Consider the following 25,083-nt stretch of genomic DNA (forward strand, 5'->3'; position numbering starts at 1 on the left):
CTGTTAGTTAAATGTAATAATGAATAAATTGGCAAAATATCTTTAAATTGACAATTATGTGAACTATCTTGTGCTAGTTTTAAATTGACACAACTGTTAGCAAAAGTGTCAGCAAGAGATGACGTGCAGGATCTTGCAGCGATTTGTAGTTCTGCATGATGCAAATTAATGTTAAAAAAATTATTCACACCAGATACTGACAGATTTTCTGATCCAGACCCTACCTTTTTTAAGGTATCTGTGACCAACAGGTTCATATCTGTATTCCCTGTCATGTGAAATCCATAGATTAGGGCCTAATGAATTCATTTGAATTGACTGATTTCCTTATGAACTCAGTTAAATCTTTGAAATTGTTTCATGTTATGTTTATGTTTTGTGTAATTACCCACTGAAATGGGAGCTTTCTGATTATGCCATGAAGATGATTGCGTAGCTAGGAAGTGTGGTCAGTCAATCACAGATAGGTCTATCAATCGGCACTAGGTAACTACAGTACAGGAGTTCAAGTTCTCCATCACTGCGAAGGATTTCCATCATATGGATTTGTTTATAAAGGTTTTCAATGTTTTTATATAAAAATATATTAAAAATGAGGAATTGGTTAAACTCACAGTTTAAATGTACAAAATGATAATCTTTCCCTAAAATCATGATGGTCATGACTTTTTACATGAAAGGGGAAGTTAAATTACCATTTTAAATACTCTTCTCTGTTTCGGAAAATCAACGTCATTTTGTGAATGATGAGGGAATTAGTTTTTCTGAACAGGCTCATCTCAACAGTTTATTATTAGCTCAGCAAACCATCAGATTTACATAGCTTAGATCACTGCTGTATGCAAATAGTTACTGGATTGATACCTTTTTGGTAGAGTTAGTACCCTCTGCCTGATAAAGAACTTATGTTGTTGTCTATACATTTTCTTTATTAAAATGTGATTTAAGAAACATTTCACAAAAAATATACAAAATAATATTTACAAACTATATTTACATTGATGTAATGTAAATCAAATATGCAGTAAACATGTCATCTATTTAACAACATAATTAAAACAAGAGGGAAAACATTCTGCACATTTCATATTTTCAATTTACTCTGTTAGGTGTATCATATCTGGTTACAAGAAACATACACCTATATCCTTGTAAAAAAATAGCCACTCACTTTTAAACATACAGTGCCTACAGGAAGTATTCATACCCCTTGACTTATTCCAGATTTTGTTGTGTTCCAGCCTGAATTAAAAATGTATTACATTATTATTTCTCACCCATATACACATGTTGACAAAGTGAAAACATGTTTTTAAATGTATTGAAAATGAAATACAGAAATATCTAATTGACATAAGTATTCACACCCGAGTCAATACTTTGTAGAAGCACCTTTGGTGGCGATTATATTTTTGAGTCGTCTTTGGTACGCCTGTATCAGCTTTACACATCTAGATTTGTGGATTTTCTCCCATTCTTCTTTGCAGATTCTCAAGCTCATAAATTGGATGGGGAGAGGCAGTGAACAGCAATCTTCAAGTCTTTCCACAGATTTTCAATGTGATTCAAGTGTGGGTTTTGACGATGCCACTCAAGGACTTTCACATTCTTGTTCTGAAGCCATTCCAGCATTGCTTTGGCTGTATGCTTGAGGTCATTGTCCTGTTGGAACATAAATCTTTGCCTCAGTCTAAGGTTGTTTGCACTCTAAAGCAGGTTCTCATCAAGGATTTGCCTGCATTTGGCTCCATTCATTGTTCCCTCTATCCTTACCAGTCTCCCAGTCGCTGCTGCTGAAAAGCATTCCCATAGCATGATGCTGCCACCACTGTTCTTCATGGTAGGGATGGTGCTAGAAGGTTGTTGAGCTGTGCCTGGTTTTCTCCAGACATAGTGCTTTGCATTCAGGCCTAAGAGTTACATTTTCGTATCATCAGACCACATAAAATGTTGCCTAATGCTCTCAGAGTCTTTCACGTGCCTCTTTGCAAACTCCAGGCGCTCGGTCATGTGCCTTTTTTTGCTTCCGTCTGGCCACTCCCATAAAGCCCATTTGTGAAGTGCATTTGTGAAGTGCTGTAGAGACTGCTGTCCTTTTGATGGGTTCTCCCATCTCAGCCAAGGAACTCTGTAGTTCTGTCATATTGATCATTGGGTTCTTGGTCAAATGTAAATGTAAATCAAATCAAAGTTTATTTGTCACGTGCGCTGAATACAACAGGTGTAGAATACCTTACAGTGAAATCCTTATTTGTAAGTACAAGCCCTAACCAACAGTAGAATTTTTAAACAAAAAAATAGGTTTAAGTTAACAATAGATAAGTAAAGAAATACAAATTTAAAAAACAGTAAAATGACAGTGAAAATAACAGTAGTGAGGCTATATACAGGTTGTACCGGTACAGAGTCAATGTGCGGGGGCACAAGTTAGTCGGGCTAATTGAGGTAATATGCACATGTGGATATAGTTAAAGTTACTATGCATAGATGATCAACAGAGAGTAGCAGTAGAGTAAAAGAAGGGGTTGCCGGTTGGGGGGGGGGGGGGGGACAATGCAAATAGTCCATATAGCCAATGTGCGGTGGCACTGGTTAGTCGGGCTAATTGAGGTAATTAATATGTACGTGAATGTATAGTTAAAGTGACTATGCATAGATGATAAACAAAGAGTAGCAGCAGCGTAAAAGAGGGGTTGGGGGGGTAGCCATTTGATTACCTGTTCAGCAGTCTTATGGCGTGGGGGTAAGAGCTTTTGAGAAGCCTTTTGGTCCTAGAGTTGGCACTCCGGTACTGCTTGCCATGCGGTAGCAGAGAGAACAGTCTATGGCTGGGGTCTTTGAACATTTTTAGGGCCTTCCTCTGACACCGCCTGATATAGAGGTCCTGGATGGCAGACAGCTTAGTCCCAGTGATGTACTGGGCTGTGTGCACTACCCTCTGTAGTGCCTTGCGGTCGGAGGCCGAGCAGTTGCCGTACCAGGCAGTGATGCAACCAGTCAGGATGCTCTCAATGTTGCAGTTGTAGAAACTTTTGAGGATCTGAGGATCTGATAACAAATATTTTCAGTCTCCTGAGGGGGAATAGGTTTTGTCGAGCCCTCTTCGCAACTGTCTTGATGTGTTTGGACCATTTTAGATGGTTGGTGATGTGGACACCAAGGAACTTGAAGCTCTCAATCTACTCCCCTACAGCCCCGTCGATGAGAATGGGTTTGTGCTCGGTACTCCTTTTCCTGTCGTCCACAATCATCTTTGTCTTGATTACATTGAGGGATAGGTTGTTATTCTGGTACCACCCAGCCAGGTCTCTAACTTCCTCCCTATAGGCTGTCTTGTCATTGTTGGTAATCATGCCTACCACTGTTGTGTCATCTGGAAACTTAATGGTGTTGGAGTCGTGCCTGGTCATGCAGTCGTGCGTGGACAGGGAGTACAGGAGGGGACTGAACATGCACCCCTGAGGGGCTCCAGTGTTGAGGATCAGCGTGGCAGGAGTGTTGCTACCTACCCTCACCACCTGGGGGCGGCCCGCCAGGAAGTCCAGGATCCAGTTGCAGAGGGAGGTGTTTAGTCCCAGGATCCTTAGCTTAGTGATGAGCTTTGAGGGCACTATGGTGTTGAACGCTGAGCTGTAGTCAATGAATAACATTGTCACGTAGGTGTTCCTTTTGTCCAGGTGAGAAAGGGCAGCGGAGTGCAATAGAGATTGCATCATCTGTTTATCTGTTTGAGCGGTATGCAAATTGAAGTGGGTCTAGGGTTTCTGGGGTAGTGATGTTAATGTGAGCCATTACCAGCCTTTCAAAGCACTTCATGGCTACAGATGTGAGTGCTATGGGTCGGTAGTCATTTGGGCAGGTTACCTTAGTGCTCTTGGGCACAGGGACTATGGTGGTCTGCTTGAAGCATGTTGGTATTACAGACTCAATCAGGAACATGTTGAAAATGTCAGTGAAGACACCTGCCAGTGGGTCAGCACATGCCCGAAGCACACGTCCTGGTAATCCATCTGTCCCAGCGGCCTTGTGAATGTTGACCTGTTTAAAGATCTTACATCAGCTACGGAGAGCGTGATCACACATTCGTCCCGGAACTGCTGATGCTCTTGTGCATGTCTCAGTGTTGCTTGCCTCGAAGCGAGCATAGAAGTGATTTAGCTCATCTGGTAGGCTCGTGTCACTGGGCAGCTCGCGGCTGTGCTTCCCTTTGTATTCTGTAATAGTTTGCAGGCCCTGCCACATCCGATGAGCATAGGAGCCAGTGTAGTATGATTCAATATTAGTCCTGTATTGGCACTTTGCCTGTTTGATAGTTTGTCAGAAGGCATAGCAGGATTTCTTATAAGCTTCCGGTTTAGAGTCCCACAACTTGAAAGCGGCAGCTCTAACCTTGAGCTCAGTGCGAATGTTGCCTGTAATCCATGGCTTCTGGTTAGGGTATGTACGCACAGTCACTGTAGGGGTGACATCCTCGATGCAATTATTAATAAAGCCAGTGACTGATGTGGTGTACTCCTCAATGCCATCGGAAGAATCCGAGAACATATTCCAGTCTGTGCTGCAAAACAGCCCTGTAGTTTAGCATCTGCTTCATCTGACCACTTTTTTATAGACCGAGTCACTGGTGCTTCCTGCTTTAAGTTTTGCTCGTAAGCAGGAATCAGGAGGATAGAGTTATGGTCAGATTTGCCCAATGGAGGGCGAGGGAGAGCTTTGTATGCGTCTCTGTGTGTGGAGTAAAGGTGGTCTAGAGTTTTTTTTCTCCTCTGGTTGCACATGTGACATGCTGGTAGAAATTAGGTAAAACTGATTTAAGTCACCCCCCTGACCAAGGTCCTTCTTTCCCGGTTGCTCAGTTTGGTCAGACAGCAAGCTCTAGGCATAGTCTGGGTAGTTCCATCTTTTTTTAATTTCCCAATGATGGACACCACTCTGTTCTTGGAAACATTCAACACTCTAGAAATGGTTTTCTATCCTTCCCCAGATATATGCCTCATCACAATTCTATCTCGGCGCTCTATGGACAGTTCCTTGGACTTCATGGTAGTTTCTGCTGTGACATTCTCTGTCAACTATGGGACCTTATATAGACATGTGTTTCTTTACAAATCAGGTCCAAACAACGGAATTGGCCACAGGTGGAATCCAATCAAGTTGTAGTGACAGCTGAAAGGAATGATCAAAGGAAACTGGATGCACCTGAGCTCAATTTGGAGTGTAATAGCAAATGCGTGTGAATACTTGTGTAAATGAGATATTTCTGTATTACATTTTCAATACAGTGCAAAACAAACATGTTTTCACCGTCATTATGGGCTATTGTGTGTAGATGGGAGAGAAAAATACATATTTAATCCATTTTGAATTCAGATTAATGAAACAAAATGTGGAATAAGTCAAGGGGTAGGAATACTTTCTGAAGGCCCTGTATATCAATGTGTAAGCTCTTAGTACTGTATCATAGCAGCACACTGAAAAATGATGAAATGAAATATGCAACAGTGCATTGAAACATAAATTTTTCGCCTTTTTCCTTATCTGAGGAATTTAGTTGGACAGGGAATCCGGTATTGTCTTTCAATAAGCCATACACTCCCATTTCACACATACACAAAGCCTCAAACAAGTATACACACACATGACATGTTATGAAGGGTTACAGCACAACCTAAAAGATCGTTACAACATGGTCACACACTGCTGGGGTTTTGAGGTTCATCCAGTGGACATCACATACACAAATCATTAGGGTAACACAGTGACCAGGTCGGGTGTACAGTGCATAGTATGCTTTGGCATGCTGACATCCAGATCGTAACTGTGGATGTTACATTCAGGAGGAAGGCCACAGGAGTTGAAATCATTGGTAAAAAAAAACAAAAAACTAGAATTAGTCCAAAAAAAACCTCAAATGATATAAAGCAAACATCAAACCACTCCAAACCTCATCAGTCACTCCAGTAGATTAAGGCTAAGATAGTTTGTTACACGTCTTTAAAAATGGCATTTTCATCAGTCACATTTACTCGTACTAACTGGCAAAACTGCAATTTAGAACGTTGACACAGAAACACTCCACAATGACCATCAAAATCATGTGCAGGTGATATGAAAGGACGTTTTACAACTGTGATGTGATGTTTTGGAGGGATATTTTGCAACGGTCGTGACTCAATGTCCTCTACCTCAGGGCTTATGAAAATGAGGCTCACGCAGACGATTGCACCTAGTGTTGAGGCAGTGAGTCATGATTACTAGCTGCCAGGTGCGTTGTCCATTTTGACATGCTTGCCCCACAGCGAAGTGGGTTCTTCTCTCTGAATAGCCATGCTGGGAAAAGCCCATGCAGCCCCCTGGACTGGATGATGTGTCGCTCCAGTTATGCATCTCAGTGTGGGGCTTGGACGCACCTCCAGACAAACAGGCTGCAGAGGACACCGGAAAGGAAGAAGCAAAACACACTTATTACTGTAACAGTTAGACAGCAGTCTAACCTACAGTATTTCATACACCATTACAATGTTTATTTCATTGTTAATTGCTGCAATGAACCAAAAACACTACTCATGACAATGTTGTAAATTGAGACTTTCAGAGGAATATTATACAAATAGAGACGGGAGTTCTACCTTCTATCGTCCCCGCCAGCACTAATGACGAAGCGATCCCCACTTGTGAAGCGAATGTTAGTCATGTGGGCTGAGTGCCCCAGAAAGCGTTTATGTTTGGCCTGCAGGGAACAAGAAGTGTTTTAACAAAATGGCTACCGCAAAATACCAGTAGCTGATCTAAATTTATACTGAATTTAGAATAGATGCATACTGTAGGTTAGGTGGCACTGTTATTATGTCATCCTGGTCAACCACAGGCACAATAACATCACACAGACACATGAATGGTACACATTGAAACCACAAACATAAGCCCGGAACACATTAGTGGAAGTTCACCAGCAAAATAAATAAATCCATTCAAATCAATGTCGAAAGCTACTATTTTATTTAAGTCAAAGTGAATAATGTAGACTAATGTCCAACATGATACAATTAATGAGTAGTCATTCAACAAGTATTAGCAGTTGTAAAAAAATGTGCAGTATTACATTTAGTAAGTGACGTAAATAAAGAAATATATTCTATTCTATAACTGTAAATGTATACATTTCTGCCATCTTGGATTCATAAGGTACAATTCAACCAGAATTAAATATTTACACAGAGACACAAATCAGCATCATAGAACACAGATTATACTTACAAACTTTTCTGGACATGGAAAGTCAAACAGCTTTACCATTCCAAAGTCATCGCCTGTGACAATGTTCAGGCCAGAGTGGGACACACAGGCACAGGTGACGTCTGCTTTGTCAGTGTTACGGGACCAGATCCCCACAACCTCGTCCCCCAGGACACTGACCAGACAGTGAAACATCACACATTAGACAGGAAGTAACTCCAATGATTATGTGGTGCTTTGACGGGCCTTTTCTTAATTTTGAATTTGCTCAACTACTGTGTCCTCTTTCCTCAGTCCTCTCTCGCCTCCTTATGAAAAAGGTCAAAAGGTAATCGAGGAAAGGCGGCGAGGAGAAGGAACATAGACAAAAATGCGCTTGTATTAAATGAGACTCTACTCACACAACAGGCAAATGACGTTTACAGGGAAGGAATCCCAAAAAATGCAAAGTGAGGATAAGTAGCATATCGTTTTTAACTGTTGCATGTTTTTCTCCTTCGGGAAAACAACAACTGCTTTAAACGGGGTGCGGCAGATATCAAAACTCTTCCACAAAGAACTCAGGTAGGATACACATGACAATCCTCGATGAAAGGTGGCTAACGAGGAGGCGAGGACACTCTTCCGTTCGCCTACTAACTAATTGGCACTCTCTTTGACCACTTGACCAATTATCGGTTTCCAGGTCACAGAGGAGAGAACAGACTTTTGCCCAAATGAGAAAAGGCCAGGGTGTAACCCCTGTGTCCTCAGTATGGATTACTTCATATGGCCACGTCAGTAGTGTGATTACTATGGCCCTAACATAACACACACTCACCTTGTCCATGTGGCCCAGGTTATCCTGTCTATGACTGCCTGCTCTGTGGCCTGCTTCCCAGATGGTACCTCATACACCAGCCGCTTGTAAGCACCAGTAGATATCTGTTTGGGTAATAGCAAATAATAATGCAGTCTGAATATTGGGAGAGTTTCATATTGGAGAGTTAGTACACATTTGCACAATCATAGATACACAGATCTTGTGCCTACCTGAACATAGCAGCTGTCTGCAGAGAAGTCCATCTGCATGACAAAGCTGGGGATGTCCCTGCAACAGTTAATGCGGTTGAGTTGTGGTCCAAGCGTCAGGTCGTAGAAGTCAACCGCACTCTCACTGGAGCCCACTGCCAAGTAGCGTGAATCTGGACTGAACCTGAGGAAGAAACATGTTCAGTTGAAAATGTGTTCTCTGACACTTGTTCCAACACAGAGAAGAATACTCAGTACACTTGGGACAGGTTTCCCCATAGTAAACACTGTGATTTCTTTTTATAGGGACCCCCCCCCCACCTGATATCTTGGATGGGGGAGCGGCGGTCCCTTTTCTTGCCCCAGATCTTGAGTGAGGTGACCAGCAGGATAATGAACTCTCCGTTCTTCATGCCGATGGCCACCATGTCCCCCTCAGGGCTGTAGGCCACCGTACGTGCTGGGTGGCCCAGGTTCACCTTGTTCAGCATCTTCTGTTACCCCCAAAAAGATTCAACACAGAGAAAGTCAACACACAAGGTTCTTATAGTGCCTCACTCACAACACATGAGTAGAATCAAGTACAATACATCTGTAAGAAAGATTCCATCAAAAAGCTAACAGGACACACAGAGGCTCCTGACCTTCTCTGGGATGTCCCACAGCCTCACAGTGCCATCCTCTGCAGCGGACAGAAACACATCCCGTGTGGGATGGGTGCCCACACCCCAGATCGGTCCATCCATGTGGCCGTTCACCAGGATGTTGCACGCCGCGTTCTTCTCCCCCACCTCAATGATCTCAGCATTCCTCGTTCCTACAAGGATTTTACCCTTCAACAGAAATAAGGGAAATGTGGATGAAAAATCCAGATGTGGACTTGATCCTTAACCAAAGCATGACCCATTACCATATTCTTCATTCCCAGTGGATGGTGGAGAGCCTTACCTTTCCTCTGCATACGGAGCGCACACAGTCTATGATCTGTCCGGTCTCCAGGCGGAAGGCTCTGCAACGCTTCAGCTCCTGGTCCCACAGCTTCAGAGCACCTCCTTCCTTTGACCTATAGGGGGCACCAAAACACAACACCGTTGTGACTACTGTAAACCATTCAGGTTTCTTCCAAAAACATATTTAGGAATGAGAGTAAGAAACCGTATTAAATAGCAGACTTAGATGAATTAATCCAAATCAGTTTATTGAGTTCAGAGGGCTAACAATAGTGGTAGCTGGTACAGTGAGGAGAGGAGAGGTACTCACGGCCTTTCCTTGCCTCCTGTAACGATGAGGCCATCTCTTAGTGTGGTGTACATGGTGAATACAGGCCCTGTGTGGGCCTTAGCCACTACTCTCACTAGAATGTGCTCCTTCCACACACACACATCCCCACTAATGGTACCTGTAAATGTCAAGTTATTCTGAAACAAAAAAACAAAAACTGCACTTATCTAGTGATCTGAAAGAACAGAGGATCATTGCACAGACAATCAAGCAGTACAAGAATCAATTACATGGCATGTTATCAGTTGTTATCCGTATCATCGTTGTTAACCATAGCCAAGTATATTCAATAGGCTTTTATACGCATGTAATTATTTCTACATTTATCATATCATACTACACACCATTGTCATGCCTTTGAAATGAAAGGTAGGTTATATTCAAATGTTTTCAACATGAATTCAAGTCATTAGGAAATAAATGAAATAAGTATAGTATGTCTTAACAATAAGCCAAATGTCAAAAATATTAACGCTGATTATACATATTCCATAGGGGAAATTGCATATGCGGTAACTGTATTGTCCGATTAGGTATCATATGGCAATAGAGAGTGGGGAATGGACTTACAGCTCCAAATGCCACAGAGAGCATGGTCTGCATGCGGGCGTCCTCTATGTTACTCATCATGCCCTTCTTACTGAGCAGAGCCCGGCCCGCCAGCGTCCAGAACCTCACATGCTTGACACCCACAGACACAAACTGGGTGTCTGAGTCTGGACGGAACTCCGCCACAAAGATCCGCTGAATGTGGCCTGACCGACTGGCCACGTTGGCACCTTGAGAAGAATGATTTATTAGAACAAGCTCTGTAGGTGATACATTGACCTGTATTAATTCCAGCTGGGCACTAACAGGTGCACCGTGATGAGGTGAATAGCCTCTACTGAGTTAGTGTCAGGTGTTTACCTTCTTGCCACTTCCAGATGGTGATGGTGTGTTCTGGGTCCAGTCCCACAGAGAGCAACAGCTTCCCAGTGGCACTGAAGCTGACCGAGCAGACCCCCCGCGAGTGGAAACAGCGCAGGACAGACAGCGTCTGCTTGTTCATGGCGTCCCACACGTGAATGGAGGGCGACGTGGCTGAAGGAGAGAACAAGACAATTGTAGATTCAAGCTTCATGTATGCTGACTGAGAAGAGTACAGAAACATTTGGCCCAAACTAAATCCACAAATTAAATGATTATGTGATTGTGACTTTTTGATTAAAAATAGTTGATCATGGATATTAAATATCAATGCTACATTCATATAAAAATGTTCCTTGAATAAAGTAGCCTATTAATGTAAGTGGGGGTCAAACAAGAGCTGCAAAGACTTCAAAGCAAGCAAGTTTGTGTGAGGTGCACATTTGACCTTCCCATCTAACCCACTAGGGGGCAGTGTATCAATATAATACATTGTGGATGTAGCAGAACAGGGTTCCCCAACTGGTGGCCCGCGGGCCGAATTTGACCCACGGGTGGTTTGATTTGGCCCCCCCAAGTTTTCTGAGCAATAATTTCGAAAAAAAACTTCAATGTTGGACATAGAAGTCTAAAAACACCAGAATTTTTTAAATCTGTTCCCAAGTATTCACACACTTAATAGAGAGACACGTGATCGTATGCAAATGTAAGCAAGGTTTGAAATGATCATGTTTTTGTCAAATATTATATATGTTTGGGATTCGTGAGGAATTAATTGCAGTCTACAAATGATTTGTAATTATGTTCCAGCTCCCTGACCGTCCTCAATAAAAACAATTGCCCGTGTCTGAATCTAGTTGATGATACCTGTAGTAGAAGGTATCTGGGTAGCTGTCGATCAATTAAACCATGCTCTGTATCAAGAAGATTAGGATATTCTCAATCTACCATAAGAAACACATCTTCATATTTTCCCTTTAGTTTATTGAAACCCTCTCCTTCAGAACAACATTCTCTGCTGTCTGGAACAAACCAAAACTAGTTCTTACCTGACATATCACCAGTATCACCTGTAAGGAAAAATAAATATTTCAAAAATACTACTAAGATCAATGGCACCACCACAACTCTATGACACTATTTTACACAGTCCAAGTGTTAATAAGATTTTTGTCAGCATACTGTATTGTAGTAGTCTTCCTCATTAAGAGCCAATAGGCACATTGGAAATGTACAAGGAGCTCCTACATGCAGCTTTTGATTCTCTCTTTCCAGACAAATAACAGTTGTTTACAGACTTTGACTTTGTTTGATAGGTTTCTGTGGATTGCGAGGCACAGAGCATACGTGCCAATGATTATTTTTATTCAACCGTGTGAATATTGCGATTATACAGGTTAGCTGCTTCAGAGCACAGATAAGAGAGGGGAGGGGAGCACAGTAGTCCCCCAGCAGAACACACAGTTACAACACATAGGGAGAAAAACACGAGGTCAACCTCTCACAAACATACCTACTTGGCCAGTTGCTACCACGTTGGGGAATTTGGGGTGTTGATTGATAGTCAGGCACAGAATGTCATCACTATGTTCTATATAGAAGCTTTGGCAGGCTGCAAGGAAGCACACACACACACACACACAAATATATATATATGAATTGACAGTTCTCGTAAGGAAATGAAACAACATATTTAGGATCTGAAAGAACAGCATTAAGACTCATTCAACAGAACTGTAAAACTCTGTTCAGATGAACACAACTCTGCCCATCCCTTCTTTACTCTAACCCCCCCCCACCTGTGGTTAGGTTGAGGACGATGCCAACAGAAGCTGTGTGGTAGATGATATCTGCCCCCTCATTCAGGTAGTGGACGTTGTTGCGGCAGTCATTGCCACGGTAACCAAAAACAAGATCCAGCACCAGGTCCTGTGGGAGAGTCGTGAAAGGGCCAGGGTCAGAGGTAATCTCCATAGCTACAGAGGGCGAGACAACTTTCTTTTTTGTCAGTGCCAGGAATGGCAGAACAGCAGGAGCATGTACTTCCTCAAAATGATATTAGGATTAAATCAGGGTCCCTGAAGAGGAGGTCTGGAGTGGACAAAGAAGAACACTTGATTCTAAAGGATTTCATTACCAAAACAATGACCAACCCATTTGCTGAATGACAAACGCTAATGTAAAGATCTCATTTGATGAAATAGGTGGGTTGCAATCGCCAACATCCATAAAACATGATTTGGACGTGTGTATTTGCCCTGAGGTAACACAAGTCTCACCTCGATGGGCCTCTTCTTCTTGCCCACGTTGTTGGTCTGCAGCTTCTCAGGCTGTGGCAGCGCCCTGCTAACAGGAGGTCTGACACAGAATAAGAGGAGCTGCTGTGTATGATCCCATCGACCAATCTTTCTCAAGTCAAAGATCCAAAATACAAGTCAAGACATTCATGAAACACGTATTTCCAGAAGACCTTTCTTGAGCTGTAAGTGCTCAACAAGTGAAATTCGCGTCTGAAATATTTAATCCGAACTTAATATGAACCAGAGGAGATGTGTCTTACCTTGACCCTCTTCCATGGCAGCGATAACAAAGGGAAAGGGAACATTAGAACAGGGGTTCTGACAGCACAGCGTTAACAGCTGCCCCACCGACACAGCAGCGTAACACAACACTGACACTGCAGACACGGAGGACATAAAATACACCATATTCAGCGCCACGGAGTATCCATAACAACCAGCACCTTGACAACTACTAACCAGCACACACAGATGCTGCACGGGTTGTCCAACCATAGACTGAAGCAGACATGATTTTTTATTATAGCCGGAAACCAAAAACATTTCCAAAACCCAAATAAAGACCTTATGTACAGCTTATTTGGACAATAGGTTATTTGAAATACATATATTAACATCCTTTATCAATCGATACTTGAGATAACTGAAACTGAGATACCGTATCTCAGGGTTTACAGTATATTGTGCCTAGCAAGAGGTACTTTTCCCTAAAGCAATAGTTATGTCTTGTGTAAAGTCTCTTACCTGACTACCCCCTGCCTTCAAGTAGAATGAAAGAGGAGAGCAGGACAGACAGAGACAGATGGACAGACATTGAAGAGAGAAGAAGAGAGAGGTGAGGTTATCCTCAAATGAGCAGTATGAATTCACGTAAAGGCAAAAAATAAACGTGATTGAGTAAATTGGAATTTACACAAATTGAGTTGGTGGACCGTTTGGTCTCACTTTGATACATTCACTATGAGTCCCCAATTGGCTGTGCGTTCACTACATCTCATTTCACTTTAAACTGATTGGCTCAAAGTATTTTGACTGTTCAAGATTTGTCCATCATGTGTCCAATAAAGAAAGCTCAAAAGAAAAAGAAAGGATTTGATCCCTTGGGTGTCTCTCCACAGTCCTGTGGTTTGTTACCTCTCATCCACAGACGGCTCCTTCAGCTGCAGGGGGGGTTTGACCCCAGTCATGGGACGCATGTTGGTGGATAAGGCCTTGATGGTGTAGTTGATCTCATTCTCCCTCGTCACATCACTGTCATAACCTGGCCAATGACAGAAAATACCACACAGCCTTTTTACCATCTACGGGAGGCTACATAGAATGACATATTAGAGAGAGGCTAAATATATCCGTAGATAGTGACTCTGTGATGACTTCAGACTGAAGCCCCAGGTTTAGTTTGGGGTTTATTTCTCACCCCCAACATCCTCGCTCTCGATGTCCGACTCTTCACTGTCACAATGTCTGGCCTCCCGGTGCCCCTCTGCCTCGTGGGTCCAGATCATGAGGCACGTGTCACCCCCGCCAACCGTCACCAGGAGACCGTCATCATGCGTCCAACGCACGTTAGTCACATGGGTACTATGGGCCACGTAGCGTTTGAACTTTGCATACTTTCCCTGTGGGCAGAAGACGCATGAACTTAAAATAAAATAGTGTTAACATTAGCATAGAATTAACATTACATTAGTGTAAATGTTACAATTTTATAATTAAAATTAAATAGTCATTTAGCTCTTATCCAAAGCAACCTACAGTTAGTGCATTCGTCTTAAAACAGCTAGGTGGGACAACCACATACAAGCATCTCAGTCACAGCAAGTCACTTTTTTCTTCAATAAAGTAACTATCCACAAAGTGAGTGCTAGTAGGAAAAAGTAAAGTGCGAGTCTGTGCAAGGGTGTTTATATTTATGCTTTTTTAGAGGGGTAGGGTGGGGGGGGCTTGGGTGCTGTGTGATTATTTAAGATATTTAAGAGGGTTTACATTCCAGTAAGGGCAAGAGGACATTAAAATATAATATTTATTATATTATAATAAAATATAATATTATTAACAGTGTCTTACCTTGACAGGATACCTGAATAGCTTGACGTATCCCAGGTCATCCCCGTTGCTAGCACCTTTCTGTCGTTGCTAAGGCAGGCAGCAGTCACCTCGGTAACCTCACTGACCACAGGCCAGATCCCCTCACAGGACGCCCCAAGCACACAGGTCCATGTGCTCCAGTCTATCTTCTCCACCTGAAGGAGAGGAGGAGTGAGCAGAAGTGTGAGAAAGGAGGAGGAGGACACCAGTAATTCCTATAAGATTTGACACAACACCAGCCTGACAGACTCTATCATCTCTAACCCCTATCTTCTTAGTGCCCCCCGCTCTCTGTGTCTCACAAGGTGTCTGAATGTCACACAGTATAAGGCCCTAAAAACAGTATCCCATTGAAATTGGCAGAATAAGAACGATGCTGGTGAAAAGTGGGCCGTGTTAATGCTTGAATGCCCTTCCCACGCCGTCCTGTGACATGCCAGGGGGGGAAGTAGGCCAGCCCCGCTATACCCACCACAACGCCATGTGTCTGTGCTGTGCTTACCTCGGTAGCAGGAATGGTCTGCTTCTTCCCCCGTGGAGCTTCGAAAAATAACTGCTCTTTAGCACCAGTGTTTACTTGAAGTAGTTTTCCTGTGAATGAGAGAACACAGTTAAGATATAGTAGCATTATCATTCAGTTTTATACTTGGAATAACACAAAACAACTATTTATTTACCCAGGATTTCAACACATTGTGAATGAGCCAACTGTAACAATTGCCTGAAATACAATGGCTTTGGTTCAAGTCCAGTCAGTGTAGATGTTAAACCAACATGTTTACCTCTCTTGTCCCAGTCCAGATGGGTGATGTAGATGTTAAACCAACATGTTTACCTCTCTTGTCCCAGTCCAGATGGATGATGTAGATGTTAAACAAACATGTTTACCTCTCTTGTCCCAGTCCAGATGGGTGATGTAGATGTTAAACCAACATGTTTACCTCTCTTGTCCCAGTCCAGATGGATGATGTAGATGTTAAACAAACATGTTTACCTCTCTTGTCCCAGTCCAGATGGGTGATGTAGATGTTAAACCAACATGTTTACCTCTCTTGTCCCAGTCCAGATGGGTGATGTAGATGTTAAACCAACATGTTTACCTCTCTTGTCCCAGTCCAGATGGGTGATGTAGATGTTAAACCAACATGTTTACCTCTCTTGTCCAAGTCCAGATGGGTGATGTAGATGTTAAACCAACATGTTTACCTCTCTTGTCCCAGTCCAGATGGGTGATGTAGATTAGGGACCCCTTGCACACCCCCACCCTCTTGCTGCTCATCACATTATAGATGTCCACAAAGCTGTCGCCCGACGCCACCGCCAGGTACTTCCCTGCACCTGAATAAACACAGCAGCCATGTTTCAAAAGGGTTTCCTCATGTGTTTCACAAGACTGACAGACCTTCTGATCAGCAGCCAAGACAACACAAATAAAATAAACTCTGACTCCATATCTACAGTATGAGGTCACAATTCTTTATAACAAAAACAACTATCTTCGAACCCTTTTAAGTTACCATCAGTGATGTGTTGGGAAACTGGATCGAGAGTTTAGTTTCTAGCTCTCACTTTATCATCCCCCACTACTCTCTTCCCACTCAGACAGACTCTGTCTCTCCCTGCCTGGCCTTGTTACATACAGTAGTGTATTTGGGTCAAGCCTGCAGCAATACATCTTCCCCTCACAGCAGGGATGAATACCTGGCCACATCTCTGCTTATTTTTGATTTATTTTTAAGAAAGTTCACTTTTACACTGTCTTTCTTTCCTCAGGGAAGAATATCTGGATGGGGTTTATACGGAGGGAGGGAGGGATGAAGAGAGGGAGGGGTGGAGGGAGGCGAGCATCTGACCTGGTGAGAAGCGTATGTCTGAGATTATGTCCTTGCGGTGGTGGAAGGACACGAGGTCCTCCAGGGTGTCTGCGTTGACGATGAGGAAGCTGCCGTCATTCAGGCCCACCGCTAGGGCCTTGCCCTCGGGAGAGAAGCAGCAGCAGCGCCCCCCTATGGAGGACGTCAGTTAGTACCAATGCACCTACTAACTGTAAGAATGCACCACAGAAAGAAAGGAAGGAGGTGAATGAATGTAGCATAGACTTCTCTATTTTGAGGGTTGAGTGACTCACCTTTCTTGAGCTTGCGTACAGCCAGCATACAGTGGCTGGGGGACAGGTCCCATATACGCAGGGTTTTGTCATCACTGACAGTGGCACAGAGAGGGAGATGAGGATGAGTGGCCAGGCCCCACACCTCACCTTCCATGTGACCCTGTGGACCCATCAAATAGACAATATCATTGAATTCAGTGCAGCTCAGTTCAACCTAATCAAGGTCAGAGAGAAAGGAGTAAGGAACAACATTTTATAGGGTGAACCATCTTCTGACCCCTACATAAAATGTTTTATATACTTAGTTAAATAAATACACGTCTAGCGCAGCCTTGTATTTGGCAAGCACACATCCACAGATTTATTGTTAGAATTATTAAGTGCATCATGAAAATCAATGGAGGAGCCATAGCTTTTGTTGCTTGGCTTCACCCATAAGAAATTGCTCATTTGCTCTAGAGCATTTAACAAAATAAATCAATAGCATTAGTTCTGGGTTTCCTATGGGTCAAAGGAGGCCTTGGGAATTTGAATTTACAAAATTAAAAAAGTCTGCAGTGCAAATGTATCAGTCTTGTAAAAGGTTGCCTAACTTTTTCTGCAACATTATTCCAGGTAAAGGGAAGTGGGGATACCGAGTCAGTTGTACAACTGAATGCCTTCAACTGTGGTGTACAGTAGTTTTACAATGGTTTCCAAAGTGATGGGACAGTTCCCCTCACTGCCAGTCTGTTTGCAGGCTTTAAACCCCAAAATAATGTGCCCCCAGCTGACCCCGTCATTACTGACATCTCACTGGCTCCCACAAAACCAAACGGCAAAAACCTGGCTGACACACCCTGCTGGCCGGAGTTACAGCTGGAGCATGGCACGTGTGCTGGTCATTGTGGCATTTGTGACAGACAGTTGACTTTTTAATTACACTGTATGGAAGTCTGTGTAACCGCTCACCTGGACCAGCAAGGTAATGGGTCCACTCTTATCCACCTCCAGAATCTCTCCGTTCTTTGTCCCCACCAGTATATAACCATGACCAAGAGATATGGCACGTATGGAAGGGTTGTCCTCCAACAGCAACCCTATAGAGTGAATTATAGGATAATGGCAAAGACCTTTAACCAGGGGCAGAGGAAGCAATCTTCATTAAAGCTAAACGGATTGAGTGTTTAAATGGATTTCCACTGAATGATTCCATTGGCGTTGGAGCTATGAGCCCAGTATGTAATGTGATTGGCTCCACGGCGGCGGTATGAGAGAACGGTGGTCTTTTTTACCTTTGGAGCCTGGAGCGAGGACTGCTCTCTTGATGGCGTACGTCTTGAGGCATCTCTCAAAGGTGTTGTCCCACAGAGCCACTATGCCGTCCTTCCCTCCGGTCACAAATCCCTACAGAGTGGAACATCACGAGAGAACAGGAGATGGATTAGAATCTCTCTTCTTTAATCACACACATAGCATCTTTGTTTAAAACTGACAACTGAAATAATCCAATCCTCGTACTCTCTTCATTGACAATACTACACCATCAGAATTGTAATGGCACAAACAAAGAGAGAAACAGAGATAGCGAGAGAGGAAGAAAGAGAGAGATAGAAACAGAGAGAGCTGTCTCTATTTGACATTTCAAATGGCCAGTGTGTTAACCCCTTCCCTTCCAGTACCTTCTCCAGGGCGTGCATACTGAAGACTGGGCCATCATGGGCTTTGACTGTCTTCACCAGGAACATGTCTCTCCAGATACAGATGTCTCCTGTGCACGTCCCTGAGAACACCATCTCCTCTGTCCAGCCATACACAGCACACATCATCGTCTCGGTCTTCCCCATGTTGCCCTTACGCCCGATCAGACCACCACCTGAAAGAGAGGTTGTGTCAGTAACTCACATAACAACACATCACACCGTTCCTCGAGACACTGCCGAGTCAACTCTCCTCTGACTTTGGGGCCTCTTACCTGTTTTATGCCAGAACTTCATATGCTTTATTCCTGCTGTGATGAGCTTGTCAGGACAGTATGGATTCACTTTGATGACGAAAATCTTATCCTTGCTTCCCCTGAAAAATGATTGCATTAATTCCATTCGCACAAAAATACTGTGGATCTGAAATGGAAGAGGAATACACTTGGAATGCAGTTAGTAAACAGTGAATCTGCATAGTGTGGCTGCCACCCTCCCTAAGGGCTCTTGATCACTTCACATATGAACAATAAGGATCAGTGGCCTTTCCTGTCTGATCCAATGGAGCGTAGTACACTCTGGGATGGCTCCCTAATCACTGGCCTTTCCTGTCTGATCCAATGGAGCGTAGTGCACTCTGGGAAGGCTCCCTAATCACTGGCCTTTCCTGTCTGATCCAATGGAGCGTAGTACACTCTGGGATGGCTCCCTAATCACTGGCCTTTCCTGTCTGATCCAATGGAGCGTAGTACACTCTGGGATGGCTCCCTAATCACTGGCCTTTCCTGTCTGATCCAATGGAGCGTAGTGCACTCTGGGATGGCTCCCTAATCACTGGCCTTTCCTGTCTGATCCAATGGAGCGTAGTGCACTCTGGGATGGCTCCCTAATCACTGGCTTTTCCTGTCTGATCCAATGGAGCGTAGTGCACTCTGGGATGGCTCCCTAATCACTGGCCTTTCCTGTCTGATCCAATGGAGCGTAGTGCACTCTGGGATGGCTCCCTAATCACTGGCCTTTCCTGTCTGATCCAATGGAGCGTAGTGCACTCTGGGATGGCTCCCTAATCACTGGCCTTTGTGCTGCTGCATCACTACATGGCCCTCACTGAGGCCAGAGCAGTACTGATAGCTACTTCATCTCTCGATCCCTTTCAAGCTCACTGAGGCCAGAGCTGTACTGATAGCTACTTCATCTCTCGATCCCTTTCAAGCCTTCTCACTCACTGAGGCCAGAGCTGTACTGATAGCTACTTCATCTCTCGATCCCTTTCAAGCCTTCTCACTCACTTCCTACCACCCCTTTCTCTTCCTCCCCCTCTCTCTTTTTCCTCCCTCTACTCTAGCTCTTCCCCTCACCATGCTCCTCTCCCAGCTGAGGACTAGGCAGTGCAGTGCACAAGGCAGGCTCTGTCAGGCCCCATTTCCCTCTGTCCGCCTCACTGCACTGCCCACCAGGGCCTGCAAAGGAGATTAGTGCAGCTCCAAGCTGTCTCTGAGCTGCCACGGGAGCACAGTACACAACAGCTACGGCACGCAGGCTCTAACCAGCCTGATGGAATTCCAATAGACTGTATTATAGCTATGAATATCAAGTGCAAAGCCATAGAGGAAGAAGACCAGCAAAGACTGGGAGAAATGGGGGTGTCCATATAGATGCTAGATGACTATTTTGAAGTCCTGGATATTGGATATTTGCTCATTTGAATTGCCATTTCGATTTTACATAATTGTCTATTTCTAAACGGGCACTTTTAATTTGAGATTAGCGCCCACGGTGAATGCAGTCTGAACCCAGGTAAAATTGATTCAGGTTAAGATGGATCCGGGTTAAGGTGGATCCGGGTTAAGGTGGATCCGGGTTAAGGTGGATCCGGGTTAAGGTGGATCCGGGTTAAGGTGGATCCGGGTTTAGGTGGATCCGGGTTAAGGTGGATCCGGGTTAAGATGGATCCGGGTTAAGGTGGATCCGGGTTAAGGTGGATCCGGGTTTAGGTGGATCCGGGTTTAGGTGGATCCGGGTTTAGGTGGATCCGGGTTAAGGTGGATCCGGGTTAAGGTGGATCCGGGTTAAGATGGAACCAGGTTAAGATGGAACCAGGTTAAGATGCAAGCATTTCGCTACACTCGCATTAACATCTGCTAACCATGTGTATGTGACAAATAAAATTTGATTTGAGATGGAACCAGGTTAAGATGGATCCAGGTTAAGATGGATGGGCAGGAGATCTGCACCAGACATACACTTTAATCATTCCGCTGTGAGTTGGCAGGGCCAAGTGTTCTGTATTCAGAAAGTCTGCAAGGTGGTTCCCCTCCCTCCTCTCTTTATCAGTCAACCAGTGAACGCTCCTATATAAATGTCCACATTTAAAGTGGAGGTGCTCAAGTTGTCTAGAGAATTAAAGGGAAGGTTTAGATTGAGAGCATTGATGTACTTGTTGTTGTTCTCTCAGCTCTGGAGCCTGTACTGTACAATGGCCAGGGGATGGTTGAGATGCTCGACATTGCATGGCTGGACACGTATCTGTGAATCAGTGGGGCTGGATGACTAATTTATCCTGCAGGGACTACTGACCGGGTTATAGCCTGTGGACAAAGATCTCACATTTCCATGAATACAACCAAACTGAATCTGCACCAAAACGAGTATTATGAGATCAACATGTATAACACGAGCTAACTCACAGAGAAAACAGAAAACATTCTCTGTTCTTGTCAGTAAGAGCACAGTGTTCCTAAAGCATGTCAACCCACTAGGACTTATCTTGACCTTTGACCTCTCCAGTCTATGCCTATCAAGGAGACGGCTGTTGAGATCTGAATGGCTCATCTGAGATGCCATAACAGCCACTGTACTGTACCAACCTGATGGCTGAGAGCTTCTCCCCCTTCCTCCAGTCCCAAAGGACAATGGTGTGGTTGTCATCCAGCCCCACCGAGGCCAACCGCTTGCCATCCGCTGAGTAAGAACAACAGAACACAACTTCATTCAATACAAAATTCACAGGGAGGCTTCTTATTTACTCTTGTTTTGTGAGGAACAGTAAACTAGCCTGGTATAGGTTTGATCCATGGCATGTAATGGCAGCTATGCCTCTGTCTGTGGCCAATTAGTGGGAGAGAGGTGAGCGCCTTTTCCTTGATGTGCCAGCCTGCCAGAGTACACTATCTCTGTAACATGTTTGTTCAGAGCGATGCTCTTAAATTGGCACAGATTTTAACTCGCCCCTCCTGTGTGAAGGAAGAGTTGTTTTTCTTCATGGCTGACTGAGAATGTCAGGTTAGATTAAAGCAAAAATGGATCGTTGTTGTGTTCAATGTGTTACATTATCTGGAGAGTGTATGGAAAGCAGCTGTAAACAACTCTGGGGTATTACCTGAGAAGTCCAAGGCACACACTCCCAGTTGGTGGAATCCTTTCAACACAGACAGGGGTGTCATAATCTCTGTGTCCCATACGTGGATGGAAGAGTCTCGCCCCACCTGGACAGACAGAAGAATACAATTAGCTTCCACATAATGCTTCCACTCATCCACAGCAACTTCCACACTCATTCATGACAATTCAATCGTTTTAGCACAGTCTCAGCAGTAGGAAATCATCTTTGTTACTCTGCATCATAAGCATATGAGCCTCCATCTCCCAAAGGCACCCTTAGAGGTCAGCCTCTCTACCCTTAGGCCCTGAGAGGGGTTGCTACTCTATCCCTGTCTCTGAATAGTTCATTGGTAGCAGTTCTACCTACCTGGCCTGTTGCTACATAGTCCTTGAGGGGGTGGATGGCCAGGCACAGGATGTCGTCGTCATGGCCCATGTAGAAGCGCTGGGTGTTCTGCTGACGATTGTACACCACCCCCACGGCCGCCACGTGGTACACCATCTCCCCTGTCTGGGTGTAGAACAGGTTGTTCCTGCAGTCGTAGCCTCTGTAGCTGGAGCACCACAACACAGGGAGCAATTATTGAGATCAATAATAATGAATGATTAATATCAGTCACATTCTATCTCTTGCTTGTGTGATGTTTGATGGTATGTGGTGCTGCCATGGATGACGGTATGTGGTGCTGCCATGGATGATGGTATGTGGAGCTGCCATGGATGACGGTATGTGGTGCTGCCATGGATGATGGTATGTGGTGCTGCCATGGATGATGGTATGTGGTGCTGCCATGGATGACGGTATGTGGTGCTGCCATGGATGACGGTATGTGGTGCTGCCATGGATGATGGTATGTGGTGCTGCCATGGATGATGGTATGTGGTGCTGCCATGGATGATGGTATGTGGTGCTGCCATGGATGATGGTATGTGGTGCTGCCATGGATGATGGTATGTGGTGCTGCCATGGATGATGGTATGTGGTGCTGCCATGGATGATGGTATGTGGTGCTGCCATGGACGATGGTATGTGGTGCTGCCATGGACGATGGTATGTGGTGCTGCCATGGACGATGGTATGTGGTGCTGCCATGGACGATGGTATGTGGTGCTGCCATGGATGATGGTATGTGGTGCTGCCATGGACGATGGTATGTGGTGCTGCCATGGATGATGGTATGTGGTGCTGCCATGGATGATGGTATGTGGTGCTGCCATGGATGATGGTATGTGGTGCTGCCATGGATGATGGTATGTGGTGCTGCCATGGATGATGGTATGTGGTGCTGCCATGGACGATGGTATGTGGTGCTGCCATGGATGATGGTATGTGGTGCTGCCATGGATGATGGTATGTGGTGCTGCCATGGACGATGGTATGTGGTGCTGCCATGGACGATGGTATGTGGTGCTGCCATGGATGATGGTAATGAGGTGTCCTAACCCGTGGATGAAGTGTAGCTTCAACCCGCTCCCTGGTGCTCTCTCCCTCTTCTTCATGGCCACCGCACGGTGCTTCTCCTTGGACAGCTCTTTGAGCTGAGGTAGATCTTCTTTGTAAACCTGGACATGGAAACACAACATGAGGCATCTGTTAAGGTTTTTACTCAATGTAACATCAATTGTTTTTCATATGCAATGTTCATAAATGTGTCATTTTCAAAGGCAAAGCCATCTGAGAGGAGAGCAGGTGTTGTGTCACTAACCTGCCGCCGATATGTGAGGTGTGTCTCCTGCTCGATCTCCGAGTCCATCTCAGGCACGTCGGACTGGTCCGAGTCCGACTCCTCACTGTTGGAGTCGCCCAACGTCTCTGCGGGAGAAGAAGACTACATCATTTCTATTCTACCACCCAGCTGCTCCCACATCAGTCTGTTCAATAGGGTTAAACACACTAATACAGAACTAGCAGACAACCAGTATTGAGTACCATTTTAGCCAACACACTTCTCTGTATCCATCAATGATGTCGCTCTTGCTGCTGGTGAGTCTCTGATCCACCTCTACGCAGACGACACCATTCTGTATACTTCTGGCCCTTCTTTGGACACTGTGTTAACAACCCTCCAGGCAAGCTTCAATGCCATACAACTCTCCTTCCGTGGCCTCCAATTGCTCTTAAATACAAGTAAAACTAAATGCATGCTCTTCAACCGATCGCTACCCGCACCTACCCGCCTGTCCAACATCACTACTCTGGACGGCTCTGATTTAGAATACGTGGACAACTACAAATACTTAGGTGTCTGGTTAGACTGTAAACTCTCCTTCCAGACCCATATCAAATATCTCCAATCCAAAGTTAAATCTAGAATTGGCTTACTATTTTGCAACAAAGCATCCTTCACTCATGCTGCCAAACATACCCTTGTAAAACTGACCATCCTACCAATCCTCGACTTTGGCGATGTCATTTCCAAAATAGCCTCCAATACAAATTGGATGCAGTCTATCACAGTGCCATCCGTTTTGTCACCAAAGCCCCATATACTACCCACCATTGCGACCTGTATGCTCTCGTTGGCTGGCCCTCGCTTCATACTCGTCGCCAAACCCACTGGCTCCATGTCATCTACAAGACCCTGCTAGGGAAAGTCCCCCCTTATCTCAGCTCGCTGGTCACCATAGCATCTCCCACCTGTAGCACACTCTCCAGCAGGTATATCTCTCTAGTCACCCCCAAAACCAATTCTTTCTTTGGCCGCCTCTCCTTCCAGTTCTCTGCTGCCAATGACTGGAACGAACTACAAAAAGCACTGAAACTGGAAACACTTATCTCCCTCACTAGCTTTAAGCACCAACTGTCAGAGCAGCTCACAGATTACTGCACCTGTACATAGCCCACCTATATTTTAGCCCAAACAACTACCTCTTTCCCTACTGTATTTCATTTATTTATTTTGCTCCTTTGCACCCCATTATTTTTATTTCTACTTTGCACATTCTTCCATTGCAAATCTACCATTCCAGCGTATTACTTGCTATATTGTATTTACTTTGCCTGTATTTACTTTGCCTTTACCTCCCTTATCTCACCTCATTTGCTCACATCGTATATAGACTTGTTTATACTGTATTATTGACTGTA

The 25,083-nt window shown here is 44.4% G+C and overlaps 1 protein-coding gene across 1 annotated transcript in view; it reads right to left on the minus strand.

The window, feature by feature from the left end:
• Positions 1–4,885: 4,885 nt before the first annotated feature.
• LOC135525862 (echinoderm microtubule-associated protein-like 5) overlaps positions 4,886–25,083 on the minus strand; it is a 64,063-nt gene continuing 43,865 nt past the window's right edge. The window contains 34 exon segments of the mRNA XM_064953797.1: positions 4,886–6,425; positions 6,630–6,730; positions 7,258–7,411; positions 8,057–8,160; positions 8,269–8,431; positions 8,569–8,741; positions 8,892–9,080; positions 9,196–9,310; positions 9,508–9,665; positions 10,099–10,307; positions 10,438–10,611; positions 11,487–11,507; positions 11,951–12,049; positions 12,237–12,366; positions 12,717–12,795; positions 12,998–13,006; positions 13,482–13,496; positions 13,872–13,998; positions 14,155–14,356; positions 14,805–14,851; positions 14,854–14,980; positions 15,328–15,416; positions 16,032–16,163; positions 16,679–16,831; positions 16,954–17,095; positions 17,887–18,014; positions 18,210–18,321; positions 18,597–18,790; positions 18,890–18,990; positions 21,482–21,575; positions 21,994–22,099; positions 22,363–22,549; positions 23,440–23,558; positions 23,702–23,808. Of these exon segments, the coding sequence (XP_064809869.1) occupies positions 6,389–6,425; positions 6,630–6,730; positions 7,258–7,411; positions 8,057–8,160; positions 8,269–8,431; positions 8,569–8,741; positions 8,892–9,080; positions 9,196–9,310; positions 9,508–9,665; positions 10,099–10,307; positions 10,438–10,611; positions 11,487–11,507; positions 11,951–12,049; positions 12,237–12,366; positions 12,717–12,795; positions 12,998–13,006; positions 13,482–13,496; positions 13,872–13,998; positions 14,155–14,356; positions 14,805–14,851; positions 14,854–14,980; positions 15,328–15,416; positions 16,032–16,163; positions 16,679–16,831; positions 16,954–17,095; positions 17,887–18,014; positions 18,210–18,321; positions 18,597–18,790; positions 18,890–18,990; positions 21,482–21,575; positions 21,994–22,099; positions 22,363–22,549; positions 23,440–23,558; positions 23,702–23,808 (4,097 nt within the window). The 3' untranslated portion in view covers positions 4,886–6,388.

The sequence above is a fragment of the Oncorhynchus masou genome, chromosome 32 (genome assembly GCF_036934945.1).
Source record: "Oncorhynchus masou masou isolate Uvic2021 chromosome 32, UVic_Omas_1.1, whole genome shotgun sequence".
Classification (NCBI taxonomy): domain Eukaryota; kingdom Metazoa; phylum Chordata; class Actinopteri; order Salmoniformes; family Salmonidae; genus Oncorhynchus; species Oncorhynchus masou.